The sequence below is a fragment of the Bicyclus anynana genome, chromosome 25 (genome assembly GCF_947172395.1).
Source record: "Bicyclus anynana chromosome 25, ilBicAnyn1.1, whole genome shotgun sequence".
NCBI classification, from domain to species: domain Eukaryota; kingdom Metazoa; phylum Arthropoda; class Insecta; order Lepidoptera; family Nymphalidae; genus Bicyclus; species Bicyclus anynana.
Window position 1 is genome coordinate 3,418,906 of NC_069107.1, and position 13,912 is coordinate 3,432,817.

The window sequence follows — 13,912 nt, forward strand, 5'->3', positions numbered from 1 at the left end:
AACGTGTAAAGGCTTGGTAAAATTATGTATTGTGTGCATGTAGTCCTACAACAGTGTAGATTTTGTTTAATAATTAAGTTGAATAATCTAATAATATATTGGTTGGAGATAATTTGGTGTCACAAGTTTAGTACAATGACCTGCAGAAAACATCTTAAAAATGTGATATCTTTACTTATATTCAATGAAATCAAATTCGTGTGTATATTTTGTGTATCAATTAATTCATATAGAAATTAGTTATTGAATATGATAAGCTATGCTGCAAATTCTACGTTCACATAATGGAATCTATTACATTTATTGGATTAGGAACACACAATTACATAAGCATTAACAATTGAAAGCAGCTTGTTTAATTAAGTTTTAAAAAATGTTCTGTTTTATTCTGAAAATGTCAATCTATGAAAAGTATTTCAATAAATGCTTCTATCTTGAATATTTAATGGAATATTTCTTCTAAATTCTTTCAATGACATGCTTTATTTTTATCATTTTTACGCCTTTTAAGTCCTATATATATTAACTTATTTATAAAATTTTTGGTCAGCTTAATTTCATATAGCATCATTCATTTTAATTAGATCATTTTAAATATTAGGGCTTTTGATATTATATGGGTTTTTAAGTTACTATCTAATTATTTCTTTAATGGAACGTGAATTTGTTTGTTCAATATATTTAAGTTAATTTATCATAAATTTGCTTTATTTATATTATTTTAATGAGGTAATACATCAATGCTACTTACTATCGAAGTTCAAGCTAATCGTGGCGTTACTTTCACCGAGTTCATTTTTGGCCGTGACTCGATATTTCCCGGCATCTTCCACGGTCACATTGTTAATTTCTAATGATGCGTAGTATGATTTGCCATCCTTGCTCACTGTTAACTGTAGAAAAAAAACATGTTAGTAAACATAAAACGGGATTATATACTTACAGTACACCAACAATACAGATATTAAACATTATCTATACTAATATTATAAAGCTGAAGTTTGTTTGTTTGTTTGAACGCGCTAATCTCAGGAACTACTGGTCCGATTTGAAAAAATCTTTTAGTTTTAGATAGTCCATTTATTGAGGAAGGCTATAGGCTATATATTATCCCGGTATTCCCACGGGAACGGGAACCACGTGGGTGAAACCGCGCGGCATCAGCTAGTATGAAATATAATAGGGTTAGGCCTACATATATTCAACTTAAGAAAAGACAAGATGTCTGTTCTTTAACTAGCTGACGCTGCGCGGTTTCTTTATTTTTTTAACATATTTACTTACTTACTTACTTTAAAAGCACTTTTAAATAGTCAAGTAATATTATTAGCTAATGGTGATAATAGTTAGCCGGAAACTTAAAATTAAAGTTAAATTAAAGTCAATTTAAGGTTCCAAATGCGCCTTAGTCCGAGAAGAGCTCACAGCAAACTTAGCCAGATCTATTACTAAAGCTATGACTGAACTATGTGCTTATTAAAATAAAATGATTCTACACCGTTACCTATATCGAAAACTTGGTAGATTTTGAATTATTTACATTTTGTGTAGGTATATCTAAATATAGGTTAATATATAAACACAAGACATGTGTTCGAGTTTTTTTTTTTTTTTTTTTTTTTTTTCAGGGAGGAAAAAAATCCCTCCGGACTTCTGCCGACAGACGGCAGGGTATGTCCGACTTGCACGGACTAAAAATAACCTTCCCTGGACTCCATGGTCAGCACGGAACCGCTATGCATTTCTTCGTGCTGACCTTCCTGTTGTTTTCTTTCACTCTCTCTCTTTTGTTCTGTCTCTTTTTCCTCCCTTCTTTTCATTGTGGTTCGAAGCATATGGGCGTACTTCTGCCACTGCTCCTCACTTGACAGCATACGTGAGATGAGGTTACTTGCGTTTACTCCCTCATTAGTACCTTCAGCGGCTGCTCTTACATCTGTGGTACCTGGGCATTCAAACAGTGCGTGCCTCGGCGTATCCTCCTCATCACAGAAGTAGCAGCTCTCATCTTGCGCTTTCCCGATGGCGAAGAGGTAGGTTTTAAAAACGCCATGGCCGCAGAGTGCCTGCGTCAGCCAGCGGTCCACCTCTCCGTGCTCTCTCTTGTGCCATTTTATGAGATCCGGGATCAGTTCTCTCGTCCAAGTCCCTTTTCCTTGTCCCCTCCAGTCTCTGTCCCATTCTTGCAGTATAAGTTCTCGGGTTTCTGCGGAAGTCAGATCCTTACTCTCAAACAGCATTGCGCGTTCCTTTACAAGTTTGGCTATAGGCACTAGTCCTGCTATAACCAGCACTGCATCTGTGGAAACAGTGCGATATGCCCCGCTTATGCCTATCGCCAGTCGCCTTTGCACCGTTTCTAGCTTTCTTCGGTAAGAATCCACTTCCATAGCACCCTTAAATATAGGCGCCCCGTAAAGGATGGTGGAGTGAGCTACTGATGCGAGCACCCTTCTTCTACTCGCTCTGGGACCTCCTTTAGTCGGCATAAGTCTAATAAGCGCTTCTGCTAACTTTTGCGCTTTTTGGGCTGCTTCATCGATATGTTTCTTATAATTTAAGTTTTTATCGAGCCAAATTCCTAAATACTTAATATTTTCTTTCGGAGTCACTGTAACGTCTTGGACGCGGAACGTGATGGGATCAAGCTTTCTTTTTCCGCTAAATATTATGGCCTCTGTTTTCTCTGGCGCTAGGGCCAATTGTTTATCTTGCATCCAAGAGTTTATCTGTTTGAGAGCCCTGTTTGCCCGAATCATAAGTGCTGACTCAGTTTTAGCCACAACTACTAAAGCCAAGTCATCGGCAAAACCTACCATTTGTACGCCTTCCCCTTGCTCCAGGTAAAAGACTCCGTCGTACAGAATGTTCCAGAGGGTAGGACCCAAAATTGAGCCTTGTGGTACTCCACTGGTAACTATAACTTCCTCCTTCACTCCTTTATCATCTGTAACCTCTATGCACCTGTCTTCTAGATAGCTACTGATTAGGTTCTGGATGTAGCCCGGTAGACTTCTCTTTCTCAATTCTACGATAATTTCTCTCCAAGGGGCTGAGTTGAACGCATTTCGGACGTCTAAGCAGATCAAAGCACATAGATTTCTGGTGCTACGAGTGCCTTTTCTTGCTATTTCGGCTGTTTCCACAACCTTCTTTATAGCCATCAGGGTAGACCGGCCTTGCCTAAAGCCAAACTGATGATCTGAAAGTCCACCATGGTTTGGTAAGAGTTGCTCAATTCTATTTAGCAGGAGTCTCTCTAATAACTTCCCATAACAGTCCAGTAAGCAGACCGGTCGGTAACCCGTTGCGTCATCTGCAGGCTTATTACCTTTCCTAAGAAGTACTAGTCTCCCTTTCTTCCAAATCGTGGGGAAGTTCCCTGTTTTCATGGCCACATTAATGATGTTCTTAATTTTGTCGGGAATCATTTTAGCTGCCAGTTTGACTATTTCTGGATTCAGAAGGTTGGGTCCGGGCGCCTTTTTGAATTTTAACCCTTCTGCAGCCTTTTCTATTTCTTCTTCTGTTACTTCAGCGAAATGGGTTTCCTCTGCGACTATTCGGCCGAAACTTTTATGCTGTGGAAACAGTATCTCTACCACAGAATTGATTAAGCCCATATCTAAGCTAGGCGGACGTTGGCGCAGTTTTTTGGTGACAATTCTGTATCCCAGACCCCACGTATCTTTATCGATTTCGTCACATAGATTTTTCCAGTTCTGCGCTTTTGCCTTTGTAATTTCTAACTGAAGGTCCATTTTTGCGACTCTGTACTTTTCTTTTAAATTAAAGAGTTCATTTTCCCTTACTATGTCTACTTTTAAGTTCCCCATGCCTTTTTTGCGTCGCGCACGCCTATATTTCCTTCGGCAGCTTGTGCATTGTTTTCTTTTTTCTCCAATTAGTTTGTTCCACCAGAAAACAGGTGTTTTTTGACAATGCCCTTTTTTCGGCATGGCCTTTTGGCAGGCTTTCGTGGTCAGCGCAACCAAGTCTTTTGGTGTCTTTGCCTCGTTTTCTTTAAGGACTTGTAGAAAAATATCCTGGTTCATTTTGTCAAGTTTCCATCCCAGCTGTGGCTGTTTTTGTACTTTACATCCTTCTTGGAGAATGTGAAACTTGATGTACTTATGACCACTTAGACTATCTTCGTGTAGAACTTGCCATTCTGTTAACTTCTGTGATAAGCTTAGACTTACAAAAGTAATATCCGGGGTGGAATTCTTTACGCCTCTTTGAAATGTTGGTGAGGTGCCCACGTTTGCAATGGTCATGTCATGACTCGCCAGCATTTCCATTATTAGGCATCCTCTGGCATTTTCTTTTTTTGTGGACCAAACTTTTGAGGCTGCATTAAAATCTCCAGCTACTAATATATCCCCACGCTGAGATTCTATACTTTCAAACAGTTTATTTATATCCTGTTCAAAATTTTCGTCGGCAGAATTTGGAGAGAAGTAACAACATGTGTTCGAGTTGTAAGCCAATTAAATTGAGGTCAAGGTCATACCAAATTTATCAAAATAAATACTTATTTAAAACAAATATTATCAAAGTTCCCTTTATTGTAGAAACGGGTTTTAATGCTTTCAAATAGTTATTTACTCTGTTTTAAAATATAAAAGAAGCCATAAAATAAACTTACATCCCTAGGTGAGATTACCCTAAAGCAGCAATTATTACACAATCACAAAAAAAACTATTTTTTTGATTGCGTGATTTCTGAGTCTGTTGGGTGACGACTGACTTTTGGGTGGCTTTAGCAAGGGTGTCGTTGCTAATGCTTGATTTGCAAGTTATTACCTTATGTCTCAAACTCGGCGTGACCTCTTCTGTGTTTCGGAACCATGAAATGCCAGCTCGGTCTCGATGCTACACTCAAATATCAACCGCTTGCCACCTTTTGGTTCTGATTGGTGGCTTTAGCAAGAATGACGATGCTGATACTAGCTGTGCAAGCCATTTACCTTATGTCTTGAACCCGGTGTGACCTTTTCTCTGTTGTGGAACCACGTGACCCCGGACACTGGCTCGGCATCGATCCGGCACTCGAATATCAAACGCTTGCCACCTTCCGGGTCTGATGGGTGGCTTTAGCAAGAATGACGATGCTGATACTAGCTGTGCAAGTCATTTACCTTATGTCTTGAGCCCGGTGTGACCACTACTGTGTTGTGAAAACCACGTGACGCTGGACACTGGCTCGGCCTCGAGCCTGCACTCGAATATCAAACGCTTGCCACCTTCCAGGTCTGATGAGTGGCTTTAGCAAGAATAACGATGCTGATACTAGCTGTGCAAGTCATTTACCTTATGTCTTGAGCCCGGTTTGACCTCTTCTGTGTTGTGGAACCACGTGACCCCGGACACTGGCTTGGCCTCGATCCGGCACTCGAATATCAAACGCTTGCCACCTTCCGGGTCTGATGGGTGGCTTTAGCAAGAATGACGATGCTAATACTAGCTGTGCAAGTCATTTACCTTATGTCTTGAGCCCGGTTTGATCTCTTCTGAGTTGTGGAACCACGTGACGCCGGGCACTGGCTGAGGCTCGATTCTGTACTCGAATATAAAACGCTTCCCACCGTCCGGGTCTGATGGGTGGCTTTAGCAAGGATGTCGATACTAATACTAGCTGTGCAAGTCATTTACCTTATGTCTTGAGCCCGGTTTGACCTCTTCTGTGTTGTGGAACCACGTGACGCCGGGCACTGGCTCGGCCTCGATCCGGCACTCGAATATCAACCGCTTGCCATCGTCTTCCTGTCTAATGGCAGGCTTGCGCGCGAACGTTGGTGCTTTACCGTCTACTTGCCTGGAACGTAATTTATATCGGTTAGAATAATTACATAATTTAGGGTTAATTATATAGGTTAGCGATAACTGCTTTGTTTTTTCAGTGGTTAGCCTGTGTGGTTTTGGATCACGAGGTCTGGGCTGCGAGATATGAGTTCCACATAAAAAAATCTCAGCACAGTGGTTGCTTTGTGGAATACGTTAGGTTATTGATCCCGGTCATTATCAAAAGCAGCTGATAATGATCGTTAAGTGACAAAACATCTTAAGGAACTTTACAAATGGATTGCGCAGTCTATGAGTACTAATTTGTATAGTAAGGTATTAACTAAACAGTAAAAGTAAATTGTATTATTCAGAATTCAATATTTTTAAGTACCAATAATATTGTATAGTTTAAAAATAAATACTCACTTTTGTTTTTCTTCATCAGCAGCTGAAAAAAAAAATGAAAATCATTTTAAAATATATTAAAAGTAACATAAATTTCGTTTATTTTTATATAATTATAAATAGGTCAAATTCAAGTATGCATATAAGTCTCTTTAAAAAGTCTTTAGGATAAGACGAGTTATAAAAAAAAAAAAAACATACATACAGCCGGTCGTAGAACCTCCTCCTTTTTGGAAGTCGGTTAAAAATAATAATTAAAGTAAAGACAAAATACTGGACAGCTTAAAAGTCTAAAACAAAGTCCATAAATTAATTATTACATGAAAGTACATCTAGGAGAAATCAGGAAACGGTGTATAAGTATAAATTGGTGATCAATGAAAAACTGAAATTCTCAAAAAATAATCATTAGGTGGGACGTAGATCTATAGACAAGTGAAATCCATGGAAAAAATGGTAGGTATAAGTGGTCAAGAACATAAAGAAAATTGTATGTTATCTGAAATGAAAAATAGCTCAATAATCTCCTCTATCTTCTATTGAATGTCGAGTTAAAATCCGCTAAGCCATTCCAATCATCAGCCCTGCCAAACAGACAGACAAGATTTTAATAGAGCTTATTTGTGTTTTACCACCAGACCTAAGCAACCTTAGAAACTACAATATCCCAAAATATCCCAAAATGGGAATGGAACCTGGACCATTTGTTAAAATTCACTGAATTTCTAAATGAAGTCGTCAATACATAGAACACATATCTAACTGTAGTAGTTTCTAATTTCTGTAGTTAAATGTTTACTTTGAACAACATCATCCAGATATAAATATTTAGAATAGCTATCTCAGAATAAATCCAGGTGTTCTATATTTCTAGTATCCACAATCAAAACGTGTTTGAATTGAATACGAATTCTGTAAAACCAGTTTACACACAGTTATAACAAGGAATTATTTTGTAATCTTCATTTATAGCGAATTTTTGCAGAAAAGATTAAGATGTTATGTATTAAATATTGGACAATTTTAAGGGGCCTCCGTGGAGTACGTGATGGATTTACAAGACAGAGGTCGTGGGTTCGATCCCCGGCTGAGCCGGTTGAAGTTTTGTTAATTGGTCCAGGTCTGGCTATTAGAAGGCTTCGGCGGTGGCTAGTTAGTGGCAAAGACGTGTTGCCAAGCGATTTAGCGTTCCATTGTGATTGTAGAAACCGAAAGTTAAACAGCTTCCATCTTAGATTGCATCATCTCTTACCATCAGGTGTGAGTGCAGTAAGGGGTAACTTGTTAAGAGAATAAATTAAAAAAGGGTTAATAATGAACTATTTTAGGGGCGGATTAAAATTTGTCAAAGGCTGCCAACGCATTGTTATCTTCATTTATCACATTTCATTTTGGAGAAAAGGTAAATATATTGTGTATTAAATGTGAAACAATTTTAAGGCCGATATTTTTAAAGAACGCACTGAAGTCTGGAAGGTGGCATGGAAAGAAAATGCCCCATCACTATGGTTCGCCACGTTCAGGTTCATGTATAAAAGGCAAGGCAAATAAGTTTTTTTTATATTGTATGTGTATAAACAAGGTGAAAAAAGATAAATTCTAAAAAAAAAACAGATTCAAAGCACTAATCAAGCCAGCTGTACTAAACAAGTTATTGCGTAAAACCGATTTTTGCTTAGGATAGCTGTACTATAATTATATATTTATTTTATTGCTTTTTTTATATAACCATTGAAAATTAAATCTCACTTCTGACAATCTGAGTTTGTTTGCTATGCAACGCAAAACCGATTTTTTAAATTTTTTAACCAGTTAAAAGCACTCATCAGCAATCCGTATTCGACCAGGACAGGTTCTCTCGTAATTAAATAAATTTTTAACTAAAAATTTAACCAAAACCATAGTAACTGTAAACGGGCACACACAGAATGGGCAATTTCGTTCACTTATTTTGATTTTAACAAAAAACGACTGAAGCAATTTTCATGAAAATTAAATGAAATCAATCTGGTAAACTCTTTCAAACGAAACAAGAATTATCAAAATGGGTAATCAATTACGGTGGTAACAAAACATTTAAAAAAACGCGTAGGATTGAGAGCCTTCTTCTTTTTTTTTGAAGTTAAAAAGAAAATACTTTCTTTGAAATATTGAGCAATAGTCATAACTAGATCTTTCGTGTGTCATGGCAGACTTTCGTCAGACATTCAGCGTCACGACCCCTCCCGTTGCCAACGTGTTTGACGTCGATGAGATAAATAGTCAGCTGTATTTTTTGTTTGTCGTCATTTATTTCTGTCTATGACTAATGCATGTTTTTGTGTGTTTATTTTTATTACAGTTAACTCGTATTAGATTACCGGTGATTTGTTATTGCACAACAACAATATACAGGGTGATTTGGTTTTTAGTGCGGCAACACAACCCTCAATATACAGGGTGATTTAGCCTTTAGTGCGGATATTTTTTTTGTGGTTCTGTATCATTAACAGAACATTAAATGTACAAACAATTCGGTACATTTTATGTAATTTTTTTTTTTCAATTTATGACTCAAAAATAACAAAATAATGGACTCATTATTACCAAACAAACTGCGAAACTGCTGACTGACATCATTTATTTATCAAAAATAATAGATAGGTAGATAGGTATCAAACGAAAACGCACAAAGGTCAACGGCCCTCGGCGCGGGCGCTCGCTAACCTACCAGCTGATTTTCACAAAACTACTGAACTGATTTTCATGAAAATTAATGGGACAAGCTGGAAGTACTCTTTCAAACAAAATTGGTTAAGAAATGACGAAGTTGTGAGGTAACTAACAAACATAAAAAAACACAAACGCCTCGAATTGAAAACCTCCTTTTTTAAGTCAGTTAAAAATGAAGATTTTTTTATTCTCTACAAGTTAGCCCTTGACTACATTCTCACGTGATGGTAAGTGATGATGCAATCTAAGATGGAAGCGGGCTAACTTGTTAGGAGGAGGACGAAAATCCACACCCCTTTCGGTTTCTACACGACATCGTACCGGAACGCTAAATCGCTTGGCGGTAAGTCTTTGTTGGTAGGGTTGTAACTAGCCAGACCTGGACCAATTAAGAAAACCTCAATCGGCCAAGCTGGGGATCGAACCCAGGACCTCCGTCTTGTAAATCCACCGCGCACACCACTGCGCCACGGAGGCCGTCAAAACATTAAAGGCTAAAAAAAAATACTTACGGCTAAAGTTAAGGTTAATAGAGGCGGCCACCTCGCCCATCTTGTTCTTAGCCTTAACTTTGTACAGCCCCGCGTCAGTTTCGATCACATCGTCCAGCACGAGCACCACCAGAAACTTGTTGTTGGCGATGCTCTGGATCCTGCGGAGAGAACAAGGAACAATCAATACATATATCATCAATACATTATCAACTCACGAGTCTCCGAGAGTAAGAGGGGTTAGGCCAATAGTCCACCACGTTGGCCCAATGCGGATTGGCAGACTTCACACACGTACGGAATTAAGAAAATTTTCAGGTATGCAGGTTTCTTCACGATGTTTTTCCTTCACCGTTTGAGACACGTGATATTTAATTTGCACACAACAGAAGTCTGCCAATCCGCATTGGGCTAGGGTGGTGGACTATTGGCCTAACCCCTCTCATTCGGGAGGAGACTCGAGCTCAGAAGTGAGCCGAATATGGGTTGATAATGATAACATAAAACATTTTGTCTCCAAGCAGCTTCGCTTCGGATGTAAAACCTAGCATAGCAAAGCTGAAGTGAAAAATAAACAGAAGGGTGAAGGCCGTTTCTAATTGGAATCTTAAACTATAAAGGTTAACGGACATTAACTATTAACGATCTTTTCTTTTCAAACAAAGGTTTAATTCTTTTTTATTAGCTCTCGAGACTGCACGGCGAGCGCTGCCAAATGTGTCAACTTTCGATTGTTTTGGCTCCCATTAGCAATATAGGAGCAATAAGAGTATAGCGATAATGTCGGGTCTGTGTCGATGACCTAATCTTTGTTATCTGCTAATTGCAAACGTTCTAACACATTAACGAATGTGACTGATATATGAAGCGCTTTTCTCATTCAGAATATTATACAATTATCTCGCTGTTAGGTATAATTTTAAGACTGACAAGCACTTAAGTTGGTGGTTTAGGACTATACTTATAATCCTAATAGACATCAATGATGAGGGCTTGGATAGATTACGCTTGCCTTGAAGATGCCTTGAAGGTAGAGAAATTAGTTTTCCACCAAACATCAAAAAGGTCATCTGCTTCAATTTTCGATTGCTTTGGCTCCCATTAGCAATAAAGGAGCAATAAGAGTACATCGATAATGTCGGGTCTGTGTCGATGACCTAATCTTTGTCATCTGCTAATTGAAAACGTTCTAACACATTATCGAATGTGACTGATATATGAAGCGCTTTTCTCATTCAGAATATTATAGAAATATCTCGCTATTAGGTATCATTTTCAGACTGACAAGCACTTGGTCAGTTTTTATTTAATTTTTTACTATACTAATATATAAAGCTGAAGAGTTGGTTTGTTTGATTGAACGCGCTAATCTCAGGAACTATTGGTCCGATTTGAAAAATTCTTTCAGACTATATATTATTATATTTTCTTACGGGAACGGGAACCACGCGGGTAAAACCGCGCGGCGTCAGCTAGTAGAGATATACTCTTGGATAGAGTACGCTTGCCTAGAAGATGCCTATTCATTATTTCCTTGAAGGTAGCTAGAAGGTAGAGTAGCTCATTCATGAGCTACTCTACCTTCATGATAAAATCAGTTCAATAGTTTTGGCGCTACGGTAGAAAATACATACATAGAGATACATACATAGACGGCCAAATTCATTACCCTTCCTTTTGTCTTCGCCGTCTATCATCATTATCAACCCATATTCGGTTCACTGCTGACATCGAGTCTTCTCTCAGACTGAGAGGAGTTAGGCCAATAGTCCACCACGCTGGCCCATGCAGATTGGCAGACTTCATACGCGGCGATTTAAGAAAATTCCTCACGATGTTTTTCCTTCACCGTATCAAACACGTGATATTTAATATTTTAAAATGCACACAACTGAAAAGTTGGAGGTGCATGCCCCGGACCGGATTCGAAGCTACACCAACCGAAATCGGAGGCAGAGGTCATGTCCACTGTGCTATCACTGTGCTTAGCCGTAGTCTGGTAAAAACAGAGTTCAAATGTGAACACTTACTTAAATTGTGTCCTGTTGTCTTCCTTGAGCAGCTCATCGCTGCGGTACCAGCTGATCTCCGGCTTGGGTGAGGCCAGGAGTTGGCACTCGAAGACCAGCTTGTTGCCATCGTCCTCCTGGCGCAGCTGCGGCTTCTGAGTGAAACTCGGGGCAAAATCGTCGGTTACCCCCATGGCGCTAGCTGGTTGACATCACTGTTTGAGAGGGGTGGCTGGTCGCTTGTTGAAAAGGACGAGCTGCGATCCTGTGGACAAAAATGTACAGGTAAATATTTTGCATAGCTTGACCGAATCAAGAAATGCCGTAACGAAAATAAACCTAACACCCAAGTTGACACATTTCAACGTTGTCATATCGAATCAACTGGACAAGGACAAGAAACTAACTAAGACTATACTACTAACTAACTAAGAGTTCAATTCCAGATCAACGTAGACATTTTTTTTATTTACTTTATATTTTATTTTTTATTATTTTCTAAAGAAAAAAACTGCATAAATAAAATAAATAAATAATTATAGTTAAGTTGGTAAAAATGTCTGAGTGCCACACTATTTTTTTCTGACCTGCGTCAGTAATGTTTTTCGAGCGTATGTATGTGTTATGTGTGAAAAATGGCGCCTCTAAGTGGAAAAAAGGTTTTTTTACTGTATCCTAACAATATGGGTATCAAATGAAAGGTCGTAAAAAGAATATTTTAATAATATATGCATTATATTATGTATATATTACTGTTTTAACACAAATTACCAAAAAAGCGTACCAATATATAGGACCATCGAAGTAAAATTTACTAACTAGAAAGTTTTAAAGTCGGAAATGGAAATCTGTACTTACTTTTATTTCAAATTAAAGGTACCTATGTCTTGAAGAAAATAAAAGTTCGAAAAAAAATTATTATTATAAAAACAAAAAACCCTACTGCTTAAGCGTAATGAACTGAAAAGAGAAAAACAAGTATCACAATATCAATATAAAGTTCTGACTAAATTCTTTGACGCGTTACTTTCTTACGGACGAAATAATGTTTGTCACCACATGCGGCAACATTAATTAATTAAACAAATAAAAACCCCGACTGCATAAATGATACAAAAACTGAAAAGAATAAAAACAATCTCAGTCCAGAAGTGTAGAAAGCAATTAGAAAACACTCGGGACCTATTGTATTGAATAGAATGATTTTCGTCTACATTTTTTAATATTTTTTATTTTTTCATTTCTTTTCACCTCGATTCTATAGCGTCTCACAGTCGTCTTGTTGGTTTTTTTCTAATTCCACCTATCTAAGAACACTTGGGTTAATAAAACAAATCTAACGATATCTGAATTACGTAAATCCGTTCAGCGGTTTGGAAGATGTGAGGTAATAAAGAATATTACATACATACATACATACAAGAAGTGGAAAACACAACACTTCTTGCAGTCGGGTAATAAATAATTTAGTCAGAACTTTATATATATATTGTGATATTTGTTTTTCTCTTCATTACGCTTAATCAGTTGGGTTTTTTGTTTTTATAACAATTTATCAAAGCAAATCGAGTAAGTTGGTATATTAAGACCTCTGTTTGAACTGGCCTATTCACTAACTCTGATCGATTAGCCACCTAATATTATAATTAACATCAAATAATAACGTCCACGTTTTTCGTATTCCGTAAAACCAATTGTAAACGTAAATCACTATGACACACTGGTTACTAATTTTGATTAGTTAGCAATAAATAAATAGTGAATACAACATAACGTTACTTAATAATAATCTATATTATTTAATATTATAAAATTGAAGAGTTTGTTTAATTGTTAATCATAAGAACTTCTGGTCCGATTTGAAAATTTCTTTCAGTGTTAGATAGCCCATTTAATGAGGAAGGCTATATTCTTTAACCCCGTATATACATTATCCCTGTATTCCTACGGGAACGGGAACCACGCGGGTAAAACTTAGCGGCGTCAGCTAGTTTAAATATATTTTCATGTATTCCTATAGATGGCCGTGTGGCACAGTGGGTAGTGACCCTGCTTTCTGCATCCACGGTCGTGGATTCGAGTCCTACAACTGGAAAATATTTGTGTGGTGAGCATGACTGTTTTTCAGTATCTGGGTGTATTTATACCCACATTCGGCTCACTGCTGAACTCGAGTCTCTCTCAGAATGAGAGGGGTTAGGCCGATATTCCACCACGCTGGCCTAATGCCATAACAAAATTCTTTAGTATGCAGGTTTCTTCAAAATTTATTTGATACTTAATTTCTTAAAATGCACACCACTGATAAATTTAAGGTGCATGCCCCGAACCGGATTCGAACCCACACCCTCCGGAATCGGAGGCAGAGCTCATATCCACTGGGCTATCACGGCTACTTTCTACATTATAATGTATTTATATGTAGTATATAAATTTATAATCGATGAAATAAGCTTTCATAGTATCCATAATACAGGCTTTACTCTTACTTTGGGGCTTAGTAAGCAG

At 37.8% G+C, this 13,912-nt stretch overlaps 1 protein-coding gene across 26 annotated transcripts in view; it reads right to left on the minus strand.

Moving 5' to 3' along the window:
* The window catches only part of LOC112055922 (twitchin), a 170,366-nt gene that overhangs the window by 126,727 nt on the left and 29,727 nt on the right, over positions 1-13,912 (minus strand). For all 26 annotated transcript variants that reach the window (XM_052889242.1, XM_052889267.1, XM_052889266.1 and 23 more), the window contains exons 2-6: positions 11,426-11,669; positions 9,417-9,556; positions 6,214-6,235; positions 5,656-5,818; positions 752-893 (exon numbers count right to left, since the gene is read on the minus strand). In XM_052889242.1, the coding sequence (XP_052745202.1) occupies positions 752-893; positions 5,656-5,818; positions 6,214-6,235; positions 9,417-9,556; positions 11,426-11,598 (640 nt within the window). In that variant the 5' untranslated portion in view covers positions 11,599-11,669. The remainder of the gene's footprint in view (positions 1-751; positions 894-5,655; positions 5,819-6,213; positions 6,236-9,416; positions 9,557-11,425; positions 11,670-13,912) is intronic.